The following is a 24,551-nucleotide window of genomic DNA, read 5'->3' on the forward strand; positions in this document are numbered from 1 at the left end:
TGCTTTCTTGCAACATAGGCGAGGCAGCAGGCTCTATTGTAGCCGGTGTCCCCGATGTTCCCGGCTCGCGTGGAGTAATTGAAACCGCGGACTGCAAGGCCTTTTTTCAGTTTCAGGTGATCTTCTCTAATCAGCGAGCTATCGAGACCTACTTCACTCACGCTCGTATATTTCACTCTCATGATCCCGAGGAGTCTGGACTTTCACCAATCTGATCCAGGTCAGTCTCTGAAAGGCCGTATCTTGAACTAGGGCTTGCCAACCTTAGCTTGGATGTAGCTTTAGTTTTCGTTTCTTTTGGACCCCCTTTCTTGTTGGCCATGTTTATATATGCTTGCATATACTGTAGCAGTGCCCCTCAGGTTGGATAAATACAGGATATCTCAGGATAATAAGCAGATAATATGAAAAATAACACTGCTGTTAGCGGAGCTCCTCTTCAGACGTCCATCTCTTGCAACGGACGAGACCAAATCCCTTCTACCACGGGGGAATGACATCTAACACTGAAAAGATAATTGCAAAGTTTATAACTGATCACAACTTATCAGACTCCTGGAGGTTTTTAAACCCAAACTCAAGAACATATTCTTTTTACTCACCAGTACATCATTGCTACTCAGGGATTGATTATTTCTTTTTAGATAATAACTTATTATTAAATGTTGCAAATAAGATGCTATTGTTATTTCTGACTATGCATCTCTGATTTTGGAGCTAAAGTTACTATCCCCCCACACAATCACCTCGCAGATGGCGTCTCAACCCGCTTCTATTAGCAGATGAGAATTGTACAGAATTTATATCCAAACAAATCAGTTTCTTCCTAGAGACAAATACATCCTCAGAGATCTCTGCAGGAATACTCTGGGAATCTCTTAAGACTTTCTTAAGAGGACAGATTATCTCATGTCTTTCCCACAGAAATAAATTAGAAACCAAGAAAGTAGCAGAGATAAAAAGCAAAATTACTAGAATAGATGAAGAATATTCCAGACTACCAAGCGAGGCTCTACATAGGAAAAGGCAGGCTCTGCATTCAGAACTAAACCTCTTGACAACTAAAGAAACTGAACAACTAATTTATAAATCCAGACATCATTACTATAAACATATAGAGAAAGCTAATAAGCTTTTAGCTCAACAAATTCACAAGCAAGAAGCCCGCAACACAATTCCAGTAATTAGCAACACGAACAGAGACCAAATCATCGACCACAAAAATATAATGCACATTTTCAGAGACTACTATAAATCCTTATATACTACTGAGTTTAAAGAAGACAATACACAATCTAATGCATTTCTGGATACATTACAGGTACCACAAATAGACACTTTTAGTGCAGAGGAACTCGATAAACCTTTGGTGTTATCAGAATTACTAGATGCTATAAAGTCACTTCAAGGCGGGAAAGCAGCAGGCCCTGATGGCTACCCTGCGGAATTTTCTAAGAAATTCTCTACTCAGCTAGCTCCCCTCCTATTAGCAACATTTAATGAAGCCAGAGACAATCAAACTCTTCCTCAAACTTTTCGCCAAGCACTAATCACCATTTCTCCAAAACAAAATAAGGACTTATTACAATGTGCATCATACAGACCAATTTCACTTCTGAATAATGACGTTAAAATACTCTCAAAAATCATAGCTAGAAGGATGGAGAAAGTGCTCCCCTCGGTAATATCACAAGATCAAACTGGATTTATCAAGGGCCGACACTTATCTTCAAATCTACAAATCGACCCTACAAAGACAAAAGGCAGAAGGGGGCATGGCTCTACCTAACTTCCAGTTTTATTACTGGGCAGCAAATATACAAGCGATAAAAACCTGGACACAAATAGAAGAACATACACAGGCTTGGTTTGCAATAGAAGTAAAATCCTGCAGTACTTCTTTATTTTCCCTGCTCTGTGCCCCAATAAACACAAGTTATTGGCAATATACTAATAACCCAATTGTGCTTCACTCATTTAGAATATGGAACCAATGTAGAAAGCATTTTATGATGGAGAAGCTTTTATCTGTGGCACCTCTGCAAGAGAACCACCTCTTTCAACCTTCGCGAACATATGCAGTTTTTAATATCTGGAAAAAATTTGGGATTAACTTGCTTAGAGATCCTTATATAGACAACGTCTTTGCATTAACAATTACATTCCAAACTTAACATTCCAGCTACACATTTCTTTTACTATCTTCAAATTAGGAACTTTGTTAAACAGAACCTTCCCGATTTTCCTCATCTTGCACCCTCATCCATGCTGGAAAAAATATTAGTCAATCTCAAGGACTCAGACACCATCTCTGCAATATATAAAATTATTTTACAGTCCTTCCCTTTCAAAAATCCAAGAGGAGACTGGGAAAATGATCTCTCAATTAATATATCAGAAAAGAAGTGGAAAGTAGCAATGCAGAGAATTCACTCGAGCTCCATATGCGCAAAGCATAGAATTATTCAACTCAAAATTATATATCGAGCACATCTGTCTCGTCTAAAACTCTCCAAAATTTTTCCAGGTCAAGATCCAACCTGCAAACGCTGCAATCAAGTCCTAGCCTCACTGGGTCACATGTTCTGGGCCTGCACCAAATTAACATCATTCTGGACCAAAATTTTTAATTACCTTTTAGACAGCCTTGGTGTCACAATCCCTCCTAACCCATTAACAGCTGTGTTTGGGGTTCTTCCAGATGGGTTAAAAGTGGAGAAAGACAAACAAACTGTGATTGCATTCACTACACTTTTGGCATGCAGACTTATTCTGCTAAACTGGAAGAATCCTAACTCTCCTCTTTTAAGTCAGAAACCAATGTTTTATACTATTTGAAATTGGAAAAAATCAAATACTGTACTCAGTTAGAGGATCTGTACAGACTTTTTTCAAAACATGGCAGGATCTAATCAGTAATATTTTAAAATAAGCTCTTAAAGCACAGAGGAAGCAATTATTTCTGTATTTCTTTGTCTTCTGCATTCATCTCTATTGGCTTATCAAACTTATTAATTTAGGTATGTTTACAAGCCTTAAATTTTACGCTGTTTGCCTTGCTCTCAGTGGTGGGGGTCGACTTGTTCTTAATTTTACTTTTCGTAAAAATTGATTGATTTGTATGGAATAATTGCAATAAAATTAATAAAATTTCAAAAAAAAAATATCACATTGATACAACAGGGAAAGGCAACAATCAAAGTTTTATACAAACCAGACCTCATTTGGATTGCACTCTGTTTAGATTGTTAACCTAAAAAGTACCTTACAATGATGGTGATAATACAATTATAATTGTACCAAGTCAGTCCTATAAATGATTCCTGTTTACTATTTAATCTGAGATTTATGCAAAGTCATTGTTACCATCCAATTAAATTATGGCTTTGGAGATTTTCTGGCATTTCTCAAAGCATGCCAGGAATGAATATGAAGAATGTCATTAATCGAGCCACAGAGGTGGGGGACAAAATTGTTTGACTTTTAATGTTGTAGAACTGCTTTAACTTTGAATTAAATCAGCCTCAAGCTCTTTTCAATACATAATCATTGATGCCGTGTCATCTGCTATACTACTCCAGTGTAAGGATTATTATCATTGTTGTTGTTATTGGATTATTATTTACATTGTAGCCTATTATTTTCCCCCATCCCATGATAAAACATGGTATAAAACCTGGGAAAAACAAAACTTCAAACTGTCACCAGTTTAAAATTATTAGTTCTTTTTAATGATCTACTGCTCATATTATTCAGTTTATTTTTAATAATGCCTATTTATTTACTAATTTTGATTTAAAGAATTGTATGTGTTAAGAAAAATACTGTCACCTCGTACTGGAGTCAAATCTTTATCCTGGCAATACAAACTAATCAGCTAAGCCACTATGTTATTCAGCCACTGTAAAGAAGTTTCTCTTCTTGAAAAAGTATCATTTTGAAATTTTAAAATGAAATCTGGCCTGTCCAAATCTGATTTTCGGTTCCATGAACCCCCTTTCCTTCTGTCATGAGGTTTTCATTGCTGGTTCTATCCCCAAATCCATTTTATAATTATGCATTTGTGCAGTGCAATGTGCCAGCAAATAAAATTAAACTGGTTAATTTGTCTATTAGAATTAGCTTCTGATTCCCAGCTGTGTGGGGTTTATGTGTTCTCATTGTGTCTGTGTGTAATTCAATTACTTGTTATCTTTTTGATTTTACTTTTTGATGTATTCACAGCTTTAGTTATCTTTTTGTTTCTTTTAAATTTACATTTACATTTAGTTGGTGAGCAGACTCTTTTATCCAAATCGACTTACAACAGAGATAAAAATAATCGAGTAACATTAGGCTAGGGCCTGCTTGTTCACCAAGTGTAATAACACAGGTAATTGCCACAAGTGAAAAGTTGTAATAACTAGTAATTTACAATTATAGATTATAATTGATAAAGCAATTAAACTTAAGCAACAAATTAACCAACAGTATAAAACATCACAGAAAGTAGTTTTTTCCCTTCAATCAATTAGAAAGACATTCACAGAACAGATGAATCTTCAGTTGCTTCTTAGATATATTGAGGAGGTCAGCCTTACAAATGGATGTGGGTTCATTGGCAGGCCTGAGTGGGTCAGAAGAAGCATAGCACCTCACCAGTGTCTTCATATACACAGGTGATGACCCACTCTGTAGGTAAGCATCATGGATTTGAACTTAATGTGTACTGCTACAGGGAGCCAATGCAGCAACCTGAAGAGAAAAGTGACATGTGTCCATCTTGGCTGGTTAAATACAAGACGGGCCGCTGCATTCTGGATCATCTGCAGTTTTAGAACACCAATATGCTTAAAGAACATAGAAATATTAACTTACAAATTTGTAATTATTAACAGTAAAATGTGAATTTAGCAATTTATATATAAAATGTCATACTATGAATGATTTATTTAATTACATCATGGAGTAATATAATTTCAAGTATATATCTTAGTATTCCAAATGTTTAGAGAGCTATTGTAATGTGAGCTTAAGAAATTCTCAGTGGTGTCCGCTGCCTGTGGAAGTGGTCAGCACAAGAGGGAACCCATTTTAAAAAGCACTTAGCATTTATGACTAGTTTAGGAAGCACATAGGTTATAAAGGATTTGACATGCTACTTTAGTTCTGATGGGGTCTGAGAAATACTTGTACATTAAAGATTGATCTTAAGATGGATTTTATGATGTTGTTAGTGTTGAGATGCTTTTGGGAAACGCAGTCCTGAATGTGTCCCTAATGCGTTAATCAGAACTGAAGTGATGATGAGGTGAAGTGTCCTAATCCTTACAAAGTTGTATGTATGGCATACTGTAAATAAGGTTTTGTGTATTTCATTTTCATTCTTATCAGTTTAAGTTAATTAATTTTCTAAATATTTTTCTTATCGTAAATGTTTGCGAGAGCACTCCAAGGAACGTGTGTTTATTGCTAATGTGAAAGACGCAGATTTAAATTGTTTCTTTCATAAATCAGTAGCTTGAAGTGGAAAATATAATATGGTATAATCACTTCATATATTATGCATAATATATATGTACAAATTATAGTGTAACAACAACCAAAAAAATAGCCAGAGAACAAATAGATGATTTACTGTTGCCTGTTTGAAAATTTCATTGTTTCTTGGGTTTTTCTTAACCAGTTTCAGGGAAAATATTCAGTAAAGAAATATAATTCAAAATGGATGTCTTTATTTCTTCAAGCTTAAATGAACTGGTGGAAAAGCACTCTATCAGTTTGCTCCAGCTGACTGACTAGAATCGACAGAATAAGGATTTACTAGAATAAATTACCTTATTTTTCGCTCCTTAAGACACACCTGACCATAAGACTCACTTAGGTTTAGAGGTGTAAAACAAGGAAAAAAATATTCTGAACCAAATGGTGTAATAATATATTTAATAAAATATAGCAAAATAATATTTGAACCATGTAAAGTCAACAGCGGTATTAAGAACCATCATCACTGTCATTAACAAATGAAGAGAGACTTTAAGGTTCAAGCACTCTTCTAGTTTTCTTGAAACCCCAAGAACTCCTCATTGCTATTGTCTGAATTTATGAAGCTCAGTTGCTCACAATCACTTTGCAGGAGCACGTACCTATCACACGGCATAACCTATCCAAAGCCACCAGAGGACAAACACGTTTGGACCAATGCTCCCTGAAGTTATATCGCCAGTCTAGTCTCGCTATTTGTAATGCCACAAAGCTCTTCATCTCATCTGCAATTCAAAAAATTTCTCTGCATACCTGTTTGTCTCATCTGACAGTAGTTGAAAGGCAACTTCAGGAAAGAACAGCCTGAAGTAGTCCAGCGGCTGGTAATCTGTTGAGTCCAACAACAAGCCATCCTGTCTTATGAAGTCCGATAGCCAGTTTGACTCCCATGGATCAATGTCTGGGTATTTCTCCTACATGAACCTTGCTGTAGGTGCATCTGCTGCACGAATGCTTTCAGCTGGCAGCCGATCAGCTGGGGCAACATTGGCTGGTGTCTGATCAGCTGATGCCAGTTCCTCACTCTCTTGCTTGATCTCCTGATCACTCTCAACAAAATCAGATTCTAAAAAATCAGAGTCCGACTCAGTGATAATGTGCAAAACATTGTCTGCTGAGTATTTTGTTTTCTGCACTCGATTCGCTCCCTTGTGAGATGTCGATGCCTTTGTTTACATTTCGTAACTCACGCACACGCAAGGATTAGATGCCGAGTCAAAGAGTCTTAACAATCCTCCAAGTAGAGAGGGAATGCCTGTAACGTAACGGTGAGTTTTGTCGCCATTAACAGCTGATCGTCGTCCTCTACCCCAGATGTCGACTTTTGTCAGGTAATACACATCACGGTGTGTGACGCTATATTTGCTCCATAAGACTTACAGACATTTCGACCCTTCCTTTGGGGAAAAAAAAGTGTCTTATGGAGCAAAAAAAATGGTAATTTACATATCATCTGCATTATTTAAATTTAAACCAATCAACACACAGATAAATGGAATGTGCTAATATCATACCTATATTTTTAAAATAACTAAAAGTCCCAAAATTGTAAGCATTAAAAATTCTTTGATACAAACATTTATTTCTAAAGAGAAATTTTTTTACTTATAAATTATTTATTAAGGATAGGACAGGATGCGGTGGACACAGAATAGCTTTGTTTCACAAGAATGACACACCCAAAGCAGTCATAAATTCACACAGAAAATGATCGAACACAAAGGTATACATTTATGTCCTTTTCTGCTATGCCTGTCACCTTATACCCCTTTCCTTATAATCCTGCTCACAAACAAATTGACCATGCAGGCTACTTCCACATAAATATAATCCTCAATAAATAATACTCCGTATTACTCAATAATCTGTATTGTTATGAACACACACCACCACAAACAGGTGTCGTAATTACAACCTTGTATATGCTTAATTTGTGTCATAGCTCTCTACTCCATCTTCTGGATGGAAAAAAAATTGCAATGCAAGGTAGGAAAAGAGACTCTGTAAGTCATCTGACTAGACCTCTTACTTCAACCTGTCATTTAACATTACTTCAACCTGTCATTTAACAGACACTGCACACTATATATAATTTGTGTGTGGCAATAATGTATGCATATATCTCTATGAGAGTTGAGTAACTTTATGATCTGTGGATAAAACCTCTCTCTGAAGCTTATGATGTGAGTTGTCAATGGTCCTTTACTACTGTATTTGCTAGAATGCTAGGGAGGAGAGATAAAGTGACTGTGCAGAATAGAGTTATTCTTTAATAATACAGTTCATCCTAATATATTAAGTGTATAGTTAACTTTATGTGCCAACTTCATGACCATCTGCAGTGATTTGCTGTCCTGATCTTAAACAGGTGTGTCATTCCAGAATTAAATGCAGCAGATATCTGTGCTTTCCATGGTTATTATAGTTAACGAAAACTAAAATCAAAACTGAACCTTTTAATAAAAAAAAATTTTTGTAAACTAAAATAAAATAATTAACAAAACTGAAATGAAAAACTAAACAAAACTATTAAGGTAGCTGAAATAAAATAATAATTTACTAAAAATATTTTTAGTTTTCGTAACAGCCGGACTTACGCAAGAGCTAATCTGGTCTGCAGGGGTCTCAAAATTTAATCAGAATATATTTTTCAAAATTTCATATTTGGTTTTTGAATAAATATTTCTGCTGTTAATCTTTAGCCCTCAACCCTAAAACTGAAAGTCACCCAGCATGAGCTGACTGCATATATTTATCTAGTGAACGGCAGCTGGTGAAAGAGGGCGGATATTCACACATCATTTGCTGTGACAGTGCAAGCTAAATATGGGCGCATAAAATGTGTGATGAAGAAAGCGATTTACTGTGTGATAATAGTGAGAGTTCTTCAGGAGCTGATAGTAATAGGTGCTCAAGAGAGAAGGGGCTCAAGAGAGAAGTACTAGATACAGATAATCCTTTACAGAACTTCAGTCTCTTCATAAACGACAGCATGTTAACTATAATATCGACTGAGCCCAACATACAGTATGTACGCAGCAAGTAATATAGTAGCATACCCTAAGCTAAATTCGAAGCTGCATGTGAGTCTGATGTCCATTATGATGAGCTGCTGCATTTATTTGCACTTCTTGTATATTAAGATGTAATTCAAACACTTGAAGTCCGAATGTGCTGGTCAACAAAACCTTTACAGTATGGAGAGAAAAGTCATGAGTGAATAATGATTTAATTTATTTCTCAGGTGTCTGTGTCTTGTTAACAATAATTCACCTGCCACTTTACACAGGAAAAATCCTTTTTGAAAATAAAACAGCACTGATCGAGAGACTGACAAGGACAACATACAAGATCAGTATATTGTTGCTGACCAATCACTTTTGCTTTAAAAAGGTCGTTTAACAGCAAAGTGATACAAACGTTGTAAAATTCCTGAGTTGGCAATGTCTCTACCGAACTATAGAAAAGTAGGTGAAGAGAGTCTGTGAATTGGTGAAAAACAAAACAAATTTTTCTGTGTTTATTCTGTATTTATTAATTTATCTTTTTTAGTTTTACATTCACAGTTTAAAATACCTGATATTTTAAAAATAATCCAGTGGCAAAATTATGTTTTAAAATTTTTGTGTCCCTCTTTCCAATTTCTCTCTCTCTCTCAAAATAGATAGTTAAAATATCATACTTTTTGTTTTTAACATCAGCCATGTCATACATATCTATACTAATAAAAAGCAAAGCCCTCACTGACTGACTGACTGACTCATCACTAATTCTCCAACTTCCCGTGTAGGTAGAGAGCTGAAATTTGGCAGGCTCGTTCCTTACAGCTTACTTACAAAAGTTAAGAAGGTTTCATTTCGAAATTCTACGCGTAACTGTCATAACAGTCGACAACGTTCGCCATGTTGAACTTTCTTATTTATGGCCCCATCTTCACGAAATTTGGTAGGCGGCTTCCCTGCACTAACCGAAACCAATGTATGTACTTATTTCAGTGGTATGATGCCACTGTCGGCGGTCATATTGAACTTTTCAACTGTCTTTGTTACTTATGGCCCCATCTTTAAGAAATTTGGTACGCGGGTTCCCAACACTAACTGAATCCTTCTTACGTACATATTATACATCCATAGCCTGCAGCTCGGTCACCGTGTGAGGCGGCGTTGTGTCCCCCATCCCAACGCCTCCCACGTTGTTGGCTTCCTGCCTATATAAGGCCGTCCGTCGCTCCGGTCTCTACATTCCCTTCCTTGCTTCGCAACGGGATTCACGTCTCCCTGCTGATAACTACAGCTATTTTATTTAATCCACGGCTTCTCCGCTGTTTTATTGTTCGTTTAATATGATTATAGTTATTGTGTAGGTGTTTTAGACTTACTTTACATTGTTCAGGTACCCATTTTCTTTATCATTCCAAACGTACCCCCATTAACATGTCTATCGAGGTGATCACCATCGATCAAAGAACTGTCACTTACCGAGTGGTTCCATGCCCGGAGATGGCATCTGCCTTTTCCATTCTCTTTGTTACATATTGCATGGCCATATCAGGCTCACTCTTGATATCCGGAGGAACATTGTGTCTTATGTATTGAATGACTGGGACAGGTTCAAGGTGTGCACTGATGATGGTACAGGAGATAATTATACTACACAGTAGCACTATAAGAGTGAAATGCTTAAGTCCTTCACCTGTGGTTCTGCATGTGAGTTGATGGCTGCTGCTGAATTGTTTGGTTGTCACTTTCAAGTGTACCGAAATGGACAAATATTTTACACCTTTCAACAACCGCCAATGCCTCTTAAACATCTTAGATTCACAGGTGCCGATTTCAGTAGTGGACACTTTGATGTTTATGAATGTTTAAACTCTCAAAAGCTGGATGTGATATTATCGATGAAACCGGTTGTATGCTTACAACGCTTGACAGATGCCGAATGTCACTTCAACACAAGTCCTGCAAATACAGTCGTAATTGAAACAAACCATGAAACTCAAACCGATTATGACAGCAGCAATCCAAGCTGTGAGATTTGTAACAAGATTACTGTTCACATGGCCAACTGTACGTTGCATGCTTAAGAGTAAGCTCAGCACACAGCTTGGTCATATTACAACCGGAGGGCCGAACTAACAATGTGGTATACAAAGAAATCCTTAACAAATAATTATTGGTATATATTCCCTCAGTTTAAAAAAGGTTTAATTTTCTTCTTAATAAAAATTTTAAGGCACTACTTCTCCGCTGCAAAGCGCGGGTATTTTGCTAGTTGCATATATATAGTACTGATGCCATAGGTTGGCACACTGTCCAGCGACTTTTCCTACTTTGCATCCAAAGCTGCTGGTATAGGCTTCAGGTTTCCTGCCATCGTGCTCTGGATAATCGAGTTTAGAGAATATATATTATGGCGGACGGCTTGAAGGAACGGGAGAGGGACAATACTTCCCCTTGACCACAAAAGGGCAGCCATCCTGGTCTGCATGGGGGCTATGGGATCAGAGATTAAAAGCTCAACCCTGTTGGGGCCTGTGGCCCCCGCCAGGGGATGCCCAGAGGATTGTGAAGCCCTGGATTGCAGCACTTACACCGCACATACTGTGTATATAAGATAGCATGTTATTTACAACTTCAAAATGTAGTTTACATATTCTAGTTTTTCCTCTATTTGTCTCTGTGCAGTAGTTCTTTATTGTACTTTGTTAATATTTTTTCATTTTCTGAATGTCTAGAATTATGTAGAAAGTTGCCTGATTAATACAGTATATGAGGGGGACCCAAAAATGATGAGAATTTTTTTCTGGAGGCTAGAGGAGCATTAGTTCCGACGTTTGCCGCTAGGTGCGTGTACTAGACTGCCTTCTGCATCATTTGGCCAAGTGGCGTCTTTGGGGAAAAGGTCTGTAAGGTCAATGTAATTTTTTTCTTGAAGCTGTGTTACTGCCTTTGTCAATTTTGTGATGGCTGACTTGAAAGAATAACGTGTTTGCATCCAATTCTGTTTCCTTTTGGGGGAAACAGCTGTAGAGCCCAAGCGAATGCGTGATTCTGTGGGGAGAAAACAACTCGTATTTCGGCAATCAGGCGAGTGGCTTCTGTATCACAACAACACTCTCACCCACACAGCACTTAGTGTGTGGCAGTTTCTCACGAAAAACAGGATTACAGTGGTTCCCAATGGGACCTTAAGGGAAAGCGTTTCCAGGACGTAGAGGAGGTCAGTAAGCAAATGATGGGGGCACAAAAGGCTATCACTTTGCAAGAATTTCAGAGCAGTTTTGAACAACGGACAAAGTAGTGGGACATGATTAAATTTTGGAAATGTTCAGAGAAAAATAGGATTAAAAAAAAAATCGTTATTTTTAGGTCAACCCTTGCATATAACAAATTAGAAAATGTAGGCATGGCATAGCATTCAGGTGCATGCAGTTAAAAATATAAATGTTAAAAATTACTTAAAAGTGTAGCACAAATATGATTGAAGTGGCACTATGACTTTCATATACAGAGATTGCAATTCAAGTGATCTGAAAATGGGATTGATTGAAGTGTTAGTCGTAAACGGTCTATGATTGTAGTTTTGTATCCAATAGTTAGCAATTGGAAAATGTCTGTTAATACAAAATTACCAATACTAGCACAAAAGCACTGCCAACATTACCATTTAAAAGGAGTAAAGCAACTGAAATGAACTGTAATCCTGCTCTGTCATCTCTATTAGTGGTTAGCATTGTTTGATCTTCAGCCCTGAGATCAACTGTAGTTCCATTTCCAGGGGCATCTGTAGGATTTACAAGGATCAGGGTCATATTCGCCTCTGTAAGTGTCATCTAGTGTTACACACAGATAAATATCTAAAGAGTAAGATTTCACACAACTCATATATGTATATAAAATCAGCCCTACTTCTGTTTCATATGACTCATACATGTATGTAAAATCTGCACCCTTGTGTTTTATGCCACTTCTACACGTATAGAAAATCTTCCCCCTTGTATTTTGTGTGATACGTACATGTATGTTACATCTGCACTCCTTGGGGATTAGCATGACTCATACATAAAACCTTTAACCATTGATCATGGGCTATTTTGTATATAACAGGCAAGGAGATCAGGGCTTGCCATATATCTGGGGCGGTACATCAGGCGCCACATTCCCGTGTAATGAATAAGTTCTAACACCATTTACCTGCAAGTTGATAATGTCAGTTCTTTACAGTAATAAACTGCATATAATATAGATCAATCAATTCAATGTTATTTATGCTTATAAAATTGCTTTACCCATCCATCTCTTTCCAGAGAAGTGACTTTTTTGTACTCTATTAGTTAACTTACCTAAAGCAGAAGGAAAAGGTGCTGCTGTGTGAGCTGTTTGCATGCACACTTCACCTGGTGTCTGTTTTACTTACACTGGGCATCTGAGCAGCTGTCAGATGAGTAAATGAGGAAAATACACAAAATATATACACATTCCAGCAACGGCTCTCAAGATAAATTTGAAAGAGTAAACTAATTCATAGTTGATGTCGCACAAAATGTTTCTCTGTTTTAAGATTGATGAGTTTGCAAAATCATCAATGTTTTTCAATGGGAGATTTTGAATTTTCAAAACCTTGCACAGCATGCTGTGTTTCAGATATACTATATCAAATAAACAGAACTCTCGACAAATTTCTTTGAAGAATAAGCGTGCCAGATTTCAACAAAATTGTCCCATGGGGGCCGACTTTTTTCATATGGACAGGTAGACATACATGGGCTATCACAATGGGTGCTTCATGCTTTAAATGCAACTGGACCTAATAAAAATGGCTCATAATAGACCTTTATGCATGATTATCTTTTCTGACAATTTTATTCAATTTTATTTAACAGCAGTGTCTAGATAAACAGATTAATTGACTTGACGATCTTTATTTAGCTTTATTTGGCTTTTTACATTAGCTTTTTAAATAAATGCATAAATGCATAGTACATAGCCCACCCCCTTTTAACCCCCTGGGACGCGCTACGCGCCAGTGACATCTCTGCCTTTCGTGTTGTGAAGAGGGGGCTGAACGCACGCTAAGGAGATGTGGTCACTCCTCCGAAACCCCCTCTTAAACGGTGATACAATGGAAAACAAATACAGTACTTTTTTTTTTACCTCCTCTGTGCTCGATCAGCTGGTTTGCTGCTGCTGCTGCTTGTGTCATGCTGCATGATCTGCTTGTCGTGCAGCGCTTCAAACATTTAAAAGCCTGTACAGCAGCTGTTCTTTTGTCTCACTGCCTTGTCTCACGGGACGTTAAAGTGTCTCAGAGAAAATCACATCTCAATCCAAGATTTTTTTAATAACAGAAAGATACATACAGTACATATATAGATAGTAGTGTCATCAAGAAACTGATTTGCTGATACATACTTATTTTACATTTTTGAAAATCAACCAATACTAATTTTCTGTAGTATATATTCTGTCCATGTCAGTTGTGCTTTTCTGCTCACTTATTTTTTTGACAGCACATTCAAACCCCTATAGTACACTACTGTACACACACACTGCTTCTCACACGGATCAACAGCCCTGCCTCCTCTTATCCACTGTGCTGATGTTCAAAATTAGCTTTGATTTTCAATACAGAACAAATATATCTGCAGCAGGGCTCTCAAAATTAGTGAAAAATTAAGATTAAAATACTCATTAACAGTATGTACTGAAATATATTTGAATGTAGGTAAAATATTCTGGATGCTACACTTGAAGTATGTGTGCTTTTTATATCCCTTATTATTATGCATATTTCTACTTGGTGCTCCCAATATACATGAAAAGAATGATGTGTGCATGACTTGAACCAATGATTAAAAGAAGCAAGTGAAAACTATAGCCTTCAGAGAAAACTGAGGCTTAAAAACACATTCTTTTACAAAAATGTGAATCAATTTTTGAATAAACTAATATAAAAAGGGGCTGCCCTTTGTCACCGATTCTGTTCATAACTTTTATGGACAGAATTTCTAGGCTCAGCCATGGTGTTGAGAGGGTCTGGTTTGGTGGAGTCAGGATTGGGTCACTCCTTTTTGCAGATGATGTTGTCCTGTTTGCTTCATCAGGCCATGATCTTCAGCTCTTTCTGAATCTGTTCGCAGCTGAGTGTGAAGCGGCTGGGATGGGAATCAGCACCTCCAAATCCGAGACCATGGTCCTCAGCCAGAAAAGGGTGGAGTGCCCTCTCAGGGTTGGGAGCGAGATCCTGCCCCAAGTGGAGGAGTTCAAGTATCTCGGGGTCTTGTTCACAAGTGAGATCGTGAGATCGACAGGCAGATAGGTGCAGCGTCCGCAGTGATGCGGGGTCTGCCTCGGTCTGTCGTGGTGAAGAAGGAGCTGAGCTGTAAGGCAAAGCTCTCAATTTACCAGTCGATCTATGTTCCTACCCTCACCTATGGTCATGAGCTATGGGTAGTGACCAAAAGAACGAGATCACGAATACAAGCGGCTGAAATGAGTTTCCTCTGCAGGGTGTCTGGGCTTTCCCTTAAAGATAGGGTGAGAAGCTCAGTCATCCGGGAGGGGCTCAGAGTAGAGCCATTGCTCCTCCACACCGAGAGGAGTCAGATGAGGTGGCTTGGGCATCTGATCAGGATGCCTCCTGGACACCTCCCTGACGAGGTGTTCCGGGCACGTCCAACCGCGAGGAGTCCCTGGGGAAGACCCAGGACACGTTGGAGGGACTATGTCTCCCGGCTGGCCTGGGAACGCCTTGGGATTCCCCCGGAAATGCTAGAAGAAGTGGCCAGGGAGAGGGAAGTCTGGGCATCTCTACTCAAGCTTCGGCCCCCTTGACCTGACCTCAAATAAGCAGAAGAGGATGGATGGATGGATGGATGGATAATATAAAAAGACCTAGCAAAACTGAGTGTTATGAAGATCCCATAGAATTCAGTGCCATTTCTGATTTAGCATATATACATCAATATATAATTGTTTTTATCTCTTTGTTTCATTTTTCCTTTTTAGTACATGCTCTGTGTCAAATTCTGTTGTGCCTGTAGGTATAGTGCATGCCCAGCTGCTTCTTCTATTTTTGTTCATGGAGCTTATATACTTAAATTCCAGGTGTTTTATGTGTAATTTTCATTTAACACTAGAATTACCAGAGCCTACGAAAAAACTCATAGATCCATCCCACCTTAAATCGCTTCGCACCTCTCTGTCAGTGTCTTTTGTCCTGTAAATGTGTCGATAAGCAGCATATAGCAAGCAGCCTGCTATCACAACCCCCCACCCCGTACAATTTTCTCAGCTCAAGTCTGTTTACCTGCATGTCAGTTGCTTAAGGGTGTATGGAGTCAAGCAAAATGACACCTTTTATTAATACTATATCGTTTTTAGAACACTTGCATTTTATGTGCGTTCCGTGTCTACAACGATCTATGTAAGCATATCATTAAAACAGAAATGTTTTTCATGTTTTAGTAATAATTGACAAAATGTAGACATGAAGCGTATAATGTGTGAAGCCTGAATTCCAAATATCAAAGAAACACTTTCACAAAAGGTACAGATATACAGAACAAGTGCGCTTCTATTCAAGAATATAACTGCAGAAAAAGAACCAGTGTTAGGGTGTGACATTGACACGTATTTGCTATGACCACTTCGGTGGTGTAATGGTATCAACTGTTGACTGGTAATCAAAACTTCACGGGCTCGACCCTGGACGAGTCCGTTTTGAGAAGTGAGCTGCTCTTATTCTTACTAAAAAATAAAAGATAAAAGAATAAAAACATACATTTGATTTCAGTCTGTAACAGCTGGTGTAAATTTATGATACTTGTAAAGGTTAGCTTTGTTTTTCTTTATTCTGTTTTATTCTCTCAGTCACAGTCACGATCACACCACCAAACCCCCCACCACCGGATTTGACACTGCTGTTTTCACATAGATGCGCCATAACAGAGGTGAACTCAGATGAAGACGACGGTACTACATCAGAGCAAGAATGCACGTCTCACTTTTGCCGGCCGCACAGGCATCGCTGTACTTTGTGTATGTACATGGGAAGCTCTGCACTCTGCTTGTGACTTTATGCTGTAGGAAGTAAGTAAATATATAAAGGTAAATAACATTCGATCTGGCTCTTACATACAAAGTACAGCAACGGCAGCTTCAACCTGCAGCTATAGACTCTTCAGTACGCAAGCGACTCTCCATGTTAGTGTTTAGATCTGGACGGTGTATGTGCTCCAAAAAAAGTCTAATTGCATTCTCGTACAATTGCCTGTGTACTAAAATGTCAGCAGGCACTTTTCATGGCATCACACATATTTTTTGAGCATGCCCGTGTCGATCAAACACAGGAAGCTCTGCAGTCTACTTGTGACTTTATGCTGTAGGAAGTAAGTAAATAACTCAAGGTAAATAACATTCGATCTGGCTTTTATTTAAGTAACATATTGTGGTCCCCGGCTGGGGCTGGAGCCCGGCTGGGACGCCCAGGAGGACCGGAGGAGGGCTTGTGCCTCCTCCAGACCGTGAGGGGGCGTCCGTCCTGGTTATGTAGGGGGCCTCGGGTAAAGGGCTTGGAAGCCCAGCCCTGTAGGGACCTGTGGCCACCGCCAGGCAGCGCCCCAATGCCTGCATATCCCTTGAGCCCAGCACTTCCGCCACACCAGGAAGTGCTGGGGGGAAGAAGACAGGAGACACCCGGACGGCTTCCGGGTGCACAGCCGGCACTTCCGCCCCACAGGGGTGTGTCCAAGGGGAAGTGCTGGGAAGTAGCTGGAGCCCATCCAGGTTCCTACTTAAGGGGCCGCCTCCCTCCAGTCATGGGCAGAAGTCAGGTGGAAGAGGACGGAGCTGGAGGGAGGACTAGAGGCAGCCAGGAGAAAGGCAGAGAAACTGTGTGACCTGGGCATTGGGGGAATTGGTGCTGAAGGCACTGGGGTGTGTGAGTGCACAAAAACTTGTATATATTGTAGAATAAACAGTGTGTTGGGTGAACATAAGATGTCCGTCTGTCTGTGTCCGGGTCCCAGTCCACAACATAAATGTTAATGTTTTGGGCACACGCACCATCCAGATCTAAACACTAGCGTGGAGAGTCGCTCACGTACTGAAGAGTCTATAGCTGAAGGTGGAAGCTGCCGTCACTGTACTTTGTATGTAAGAGCCAGATCGAATGTTATTTACTTACTTCCTACAGCGTAAAGTCACAAGTAGAGTGCAGAGCTTCCTGTACATATATAAAGTACAGTGATGGCAAAAGTGTGACGTGCATTCTTGCTCCAATGTAGAACCGTTATTATCATCTGAGCTCACTTCTGTTATAGCGCGTCTTTATGTGAAAACAGCAATGTCAAATGCGAGGGGGGGTGGTGGGATGTGATCATGAATGAAAAAAAATCTGTGAGAAATTTTAGCTACTAAAGAATTAACCATTCAGATGTTTTCATTATCACTGTCAGTGTCAAAAGTCTAGTTAAAATAAGACATAATATATCATTTTTGGGCCTTAAAATAATTCTAGAAATAAAGTAATACAGATGATCTCCAATTGTATACAAATGCAGAAAAAGCAGCAACAGATTAGCAAAAGCCTGAATCCATTCAATCCCCAAATGACATATTCAGGAAATTTACCTTCATCTGTTATCCTTATCTGGTCAGTTTTGAATATTATAGTATTTACGAAGGAATGGTCTGATACAGATAATAATTTCATGCTACTAGAACTGGCTGATTCTGATAACATTTTTTCTTTTTCCTTTTACTAAGCTTCTGCATAACCAAACATGCATAAGCCTTTTGTTCTATATTCAAGTGTTATATACAGTGCATCCGGAAAGTTTTCACAGCACATCACTCTTTCCACATTTTGTTATGTTACAGCCTTATTCCAAAATGGATTATATTAATTTTTTCCCTCAGAATTCTACACACAACACTCCATAATGACAACGTGAAAAAAGTTTACTTGAGGTTTTTGCAAATTTATTAAAAATAAAGAAACTGAGAAATCACATTTACATAAGTATTCACAGCCTTTGCTTAATACTTTGTCGATGCACCTTTGACATCAATTACAACCTCAAGTCTTTTTGAATATGATAACACAAGCTTGGCACACCTATCCTTGGCCAGTTTCCCCCATTCCTCTTTGACACCTCTCAAGCTCCATCAGGTTGGATGGGAAGCGTCGGTGCACAGCCATTTTAAGATCTCTCCAGAGATGTTCAATCGGATTCAAGTCTGGGCTCTGGCTGGGCCACTCAAGGACATTCACAGAGTTGTCCTGAAGCCACTCCTTTGAATTTTTGGCTGTGTGCTTAGGGTCGTTGTCCTGCTGAAAGATGAACCATCGCAGTCTGAGGTCAAGAGCGCTCTGGAGCAGGTATTCATCCAGGATATCTCTGTACATTGCTGCAGTCATCTTTCCATTTATCCTGACTAGTCTCCCAGTTCCTGCCGCTGAAAAACATCCCCACAGCATGATGCTGCCACCACAATGCTTCACTGTAGGTGGATGGTATTGGCCTGGTAATGAGCGATGCCTGGTTTCCTCCAAACCTGACGCCTGGCTTTCACACCAAAGAGTACAATCTTTGTCTCATCAGTCCAGAGAATTTTGTTTCTCATGGTCTGAGAGTCCTTCAGGTGCCTTTTGGCAAACTCCAGGTGCCTTTTACTAAGGAGTGCCTTCCGTCTGGCCACTCTACAATACAGGCCTGATTGGTGGATTACTGCAGAGATGGTTGTCCTTCTGGAAGGTTCTCCTCTCTCCACAGAGGACCTCTGGAGCTCTGACATAGTGACTATCAGGTTCTTGGTCACCTCCCTGACTAAGGCCCTTCTCCCCTGATTACTCAGTATAGATGGCCGGCCAGCACTAGGAAGAGCCCTGGTGGTTTCGAATTTCTTCCACTTACGGATAATGGAGGCCACTGTGCTCATTGGGACCTTCAAAGCAGCAGAAATTTCTCTGTAACCTTCCCCAGGTTTGTGCCTCGAGACAATCCTGTCTCGGAGGTCTACAGACAATTCATTTGACTACATGCTTGGTTTGTGCTCTGACATGAACTATCAACTGTGGGACCTTATATAGACAGGTGTGTGCCTTTCCAAATCATGTCGAATTAACTGAATTTACCACAGTTAAGTTAATTCTGCAACCTCCAATTAAGTTGCAGAAACATCAATTTTGAGCTTCATGGCAAAGGCTGTGAATACTTATGTACACGTGCTTTCTCAATTTTTTTATTTTTAATAAATTTGCAAAAACCTCAAGTAAAGTTTTTTCACGTTGTCATTATGGGGTTTTGTGTGTAGAATTCTGAGGAAAAATATGAATTTAATCCATTTTGGAATAAGGCTGTAAAATAATAAAATGTGGAAAAAGTGATGCGCTGTGAAAACTTTCCAGATGCACTATATATATATATATATATATATATATATATATATATATATATATATATATATATATATATATATATATATATATATATATATATATATATATATATATATTCAATGAAGCAGAGGGTCATGGAGCGAGGAACCTCTTTAGAATTGGCCGATGTTAAGAGTGGTGTTCCACAGGGATCAGTGCTAGGGCCGCTGTTATTTTTAATATATATATAAATGATTTAGATAGGAATATAAGTAACTAGCTGGTTAAGTTTGCAGATGATATCAAGATAGGTGGATTAGCAGATAATTTGGAATCTGTTATATCATTACAGAAGGACTTGGATAGCATACAGGCTTTGGCAGATTTGTGGCAGATGAAATTTAATGTCAGTAAATGTAATGTATTACACATAGGAAGTAAAAATGTTAGGTTTGAATACACAATGGGTGGTCGGAAAATCGAGAGTACACCTTATGAGAAGGATTTAGGAGTCATAGTGGACTCTAAGCTATCGACTTCCCGACAGTGTTCAGAAGCCATTAAGAAGGCTAGCAGAATGTTAGGTTATATAGCACGATCTGTGGAGTACAAGTCCAAGGAGGTTATGCTCAACCTTTATAATGCACTGGTGAGGCCTCATCTGGAATACTGTGTGCAGTTTTGGTCTCCAGGCTACAAAAAGGACATAGCAGCGCTAGAAAAGGTCCAGAGAAGAGCGACTAGGCTGATTCCAGGGCTACAGGGATTGAATTATAAGGAAAGGTTAAAAGAGCTGAGCCTATGCAGTTTAAGCAAAAGGAGATTAAGAGGTGATATGATGTAAATGTTTAAAATTATGAAGGGAATCAGTGGATCGAGACTGTTATTTTAAAATGAGTTCATCAAGAACATGGGGACACAGTTGGAAACTTCTTAAGGGTAAATTTCGAACAAACATTAGGAAGTTTTTCTTTACACAAAGAATGATAGATACTTGGAATAAGCTACCAGGTAGTGTGGTAGACAGTAAGACGTTAGGGACTTTCAAAACTCAACTTGATGTTTTTTTGGAAGAAATACAGTGGTGTGAAAAACTATTTGCCCCCTTCCTGATTTCTTATTCTTTTGCATGTTTGTCACACAAAATGTTTCTGATCGTCAAACACATTTAACCATTAGTCAAATATAACACAAGTAAACACAAAATGCAGTTTTTAAATGATGGTTATTATTATTTAGGGAGAAAAAAAAATCCAAACCTACATGGCCCTGTGTGAAAAAGTAATTGCCCCCTGAACCTAATAACTGGTTGGGCCACCCTTAGCAGCAATACTGCAATCAAGCGTTTGCGATAACTTGCAATGAGTCTTTTACAGCACTCTGGAGGAATTTTGGCCCACTCATCTTTTCAGAATTGTTGTAATTCAGCTTTATTTGAGGGTTTTCTAGCATGAACCGCCTTTTTAAGGTCATGCCATAGCATCTCAATTGGATTCAGGTCAGGACTTTGACTAGGCCACTCCAAAGTCTTCATTTTGTTTTTCTTCAGCCATTCAGAGGTGGATTTGCTGGTGTGTTTTGGGTCATTGTCCTGTTGCAGCACCCAAGATCGCTTCAGCTTGAGTTGACGAACAGATGGCGGACATTCTCCTTCAGGATTTTTGGTAGACAGTAGAATTCATGGTTCCATCTATCACAGCAAGCCTTCCAGGTCCTGAAGCAGCAAAACAACCCCAGACCATCACACTACCACCACCATATTTTACTGTTGTTATGATGTTCTTTTTCTGAAATGCTATGTTCCTTTTACGCCAGATGTAACGGGATGTTTGCCTTCCAAAAAGTTCAACTTTTGTCTCATCAGTCCACAAGGTATTTTCCCAAAAGTCTTGGCAATCATTGAGATGTTTCTTAGCAAAATTGAGACGAGCCCTAATGTTCTTTTTGCTTAACAGTGGTTTGCGTCTTGGAAATCTGCCATGCAGGCCATTTTTGCCCAGTCTCTTTCTTATGGTGGAGTCGTGAACACTGACCTTAATTGAGGCAAGTGAGGCCTGCAGTTCTTTAGACGTTGTCCTGGGGTCTTTTGTGACCTCTCGGATGAGTCGTCTCTGCGCTCTTGGGGTAATTTTGGTCGGCCGGCCACTCCTGGGAAGGTTCTCCACTGTTCCATGTTTTTGCCATTTGTGGATAATGGCTCTCACTGTGGTTCGCTGGAGTTACAAAGCTTTAGAAATGGCTTTATAACCTTTACCAGACTGATAGATCTCAATTACTTCTGTTCTCATTTGTTCCTGAATTTCTTTGGATCTTGGCATGATGTCTAGCTTTTGAGGTGCTTTTGGTCTACTTCTCTGTGTCAGGCAGCTCCTATTTAAGTGATTTCTTGATTGAAACAGGTGTGGCAGTAATCAGGCCTGGGGGTGGCTACGGAAATTGAACTCAGGTGTGATACACCACAGTTAGGTTATTTTTTAACAAGGGGACAATTACTTTTTCACACAGGGCCATGTAGGTTTGGATTTTTTTTCTCCCTAAATAATAAAAACCATCATTTAAAAACTGCATTTTGTGTTTACTTGTGTTATATTTGACTAATGCTTAAATGTGTTTGATGATCAGAAACATTCTTTGTGATAAACATGCAAAAGAATAAGAAATCAGGAAGGGGGCAAATAGTTTTTCACACCACTGTAAGTGGATAGGACTGGCGAGCTTTGTTGGGCTGAATGGCCTGTTCTCATCTAGAGTGTTCTAATGTTCTAATGTTAACTTTTATGCTTTTGCAGTTATTATTAACTTTGGTATTTTCAAAATTAGTAACAGGTGTTACCTGTTTGTTTTTAATAACAAAATAAAATTATGTAGGCTTATTGTTCTGTGGCCATAAAATAGTAAAATAAAGCCCTTCATAAAAGAAACTAAAATGCTTGTCATAATTACAAGCTACAATTTTAATAAAATGCTCAGACAATAAAATGATAAAAAAATTTTAGGAAGATACAAGTCTAACATGCTTAGCAAGTGTATAAGATACTAAGCAGCGAGGGGAAAGCGTTCTCTATATTTTTTTTCTAATTCAAAATATGAGCTACTGTGCTAAACACACGATCACTCACTGTCCACACTTAGAGAAGCAGTGTCTGCATTTATTAAAGGGCAAAATTAAAATATCTGAACTCATTTAAAGCAGTCTGTCTGTTGCAGGGACTCCTTTTCTTCTACTCCAAGCTTTGTTGGACAACATATATGTCTGGTGTTCATCTCCATGCTAATGATAACTCCTTAGAGTCCCTGCTCTCAGTTTATTACTCTGATTTATTTAATGTATAAGCCATTTTTCTGATCCTGTCTCTCTCCTACAGTCTTCAAGACTGTTTTCTATTTACATCACGATTCACTTTGATTTACTAAACAGAAAATATTAACATTGCAGGGGACTGAGGGACCTACTGGGCCTTCTGGTTTGCCAGGTGTTTCCGGAATTAGAGGTGTAAAAGGTAAGATACTATAAATATATACCTTTTTAAACAGATGTTATATAAATGCATAAAGATATCATTTGTGTCCTCTGAATGTCATATTGTTGGAAATTGTTAATACATTTTGAAATGCAATTCATTTTTTTAGGATCTTTAAAAATGTGTACTTGGTTTAATCTTAAAAACATACACTGATAATGCAAGAATGACAATATAGCGGCAATTGTTAAGGATTTTCAAATATAGGTAAAATTCCATTACAATGAATATCTTTACAACAAAATTTTCATTACAGCAGAGTATTTTTATGGTCCTGACAGCTTCCCCATATGACATGAGTCTATAGAAATCTTGTTACTACGAAGTACATTCAGCAGATACTGTCATTACAAGAAGTGCCCAAAAGACCTTGAAATGCCTGATTGAATCATCTGCAGAGCAGTTAGTTCTGTAGCTGCAGCTCAGTTGTGCACAACGATCCCCAAACAGAAACATTATAATTTTTTTTTCTTTCTTCGAACTTTCCTCGTACTGTTTTTTTTTGCCTTTTTTGTTTCCTGCAGTTTTCAGTGATAACTTTTGCTTATTGCTCATCAACATTTGAAAAACATCCATTGGAATTTAACTCAATGTCACCCTCCTATAGAAACAGCAGACACAAAAAAATGGTAACAGTTCATATTAGAAAAAAAAACTTTTTTGTAGCTCTCGATTGTGGCAAAAAGAAAAAAGACGCTGCCAGTGAATTCAGAATGTCACCATCAACACTGTCAACTTTCTTGAAAGTCCAAGCAAAAAAAGAAGGAAAATCTCGGGTTGCAAACGCATGTGAACTGCTGCATTTGAAGACGTCGAAAAAGCAGTTTTTATGTGGTTTAGTGATGCTTGTTCAAGAAACATTCCTATTAATGCGGCACTCATTCAAGAAAATGTGAGGTTTTGTAAACTCTCTTGGGAACTCCCCCAACTAGACAGCACGCCGAAGAGCGTCCCGAAGTCCGATCTCTGCGTCTTGTACGGGGCAAAAGCAGGCTCACAGCTATGCTGCGTCTCTCTGTCAAAGTAAACAAAAAAAATCTCGATGGGTGATGTAAGGTTAGGAGCACGTACATTGTAAATGCAGATAACAGGATTACTTGGTTACTGACCTGGCCACAACCCTGC

The 24,551-nt window shown here is 38.6% G+C and overlaps 1 protein-coding gene across 1 annotated transcript in view; it reads left to right on the forward strand.

Annotated features, from left to right (window-relative positions):
• Positions 1-24,551, forward strand: part of col4a6 (collagen, type IV, alpha 6) — a 582,406-nt gene that overhangs the window by 426,001 nt on the left and 131,854 nt on the right. Inside the window, exon 32 of the mRNA XM_039765772.1 lies at positions 23,342-23,405. Coding sequence (XP_039621706.1) covers positions 23,342-23,405 — 64 coding nt within the window. The remainder of the gene's footprint in view (positions 1-23,341; positions 23,406-24,551) is intronic.

Source organism: Polypterus senegalus, chromosome 10, assembly GCF_016835505.1.
Source record: "Polypterus senegalus isolate Bchr_013 chromosome 10, ASM1683550v1, whole genome shotgun sequence".
Lineage (NCBI taxonomy): Eukaryota > Metazoa > Chordata > Cladistia > Polypteriformes > Polypteridae > Polypterus > Polypterus senegalus.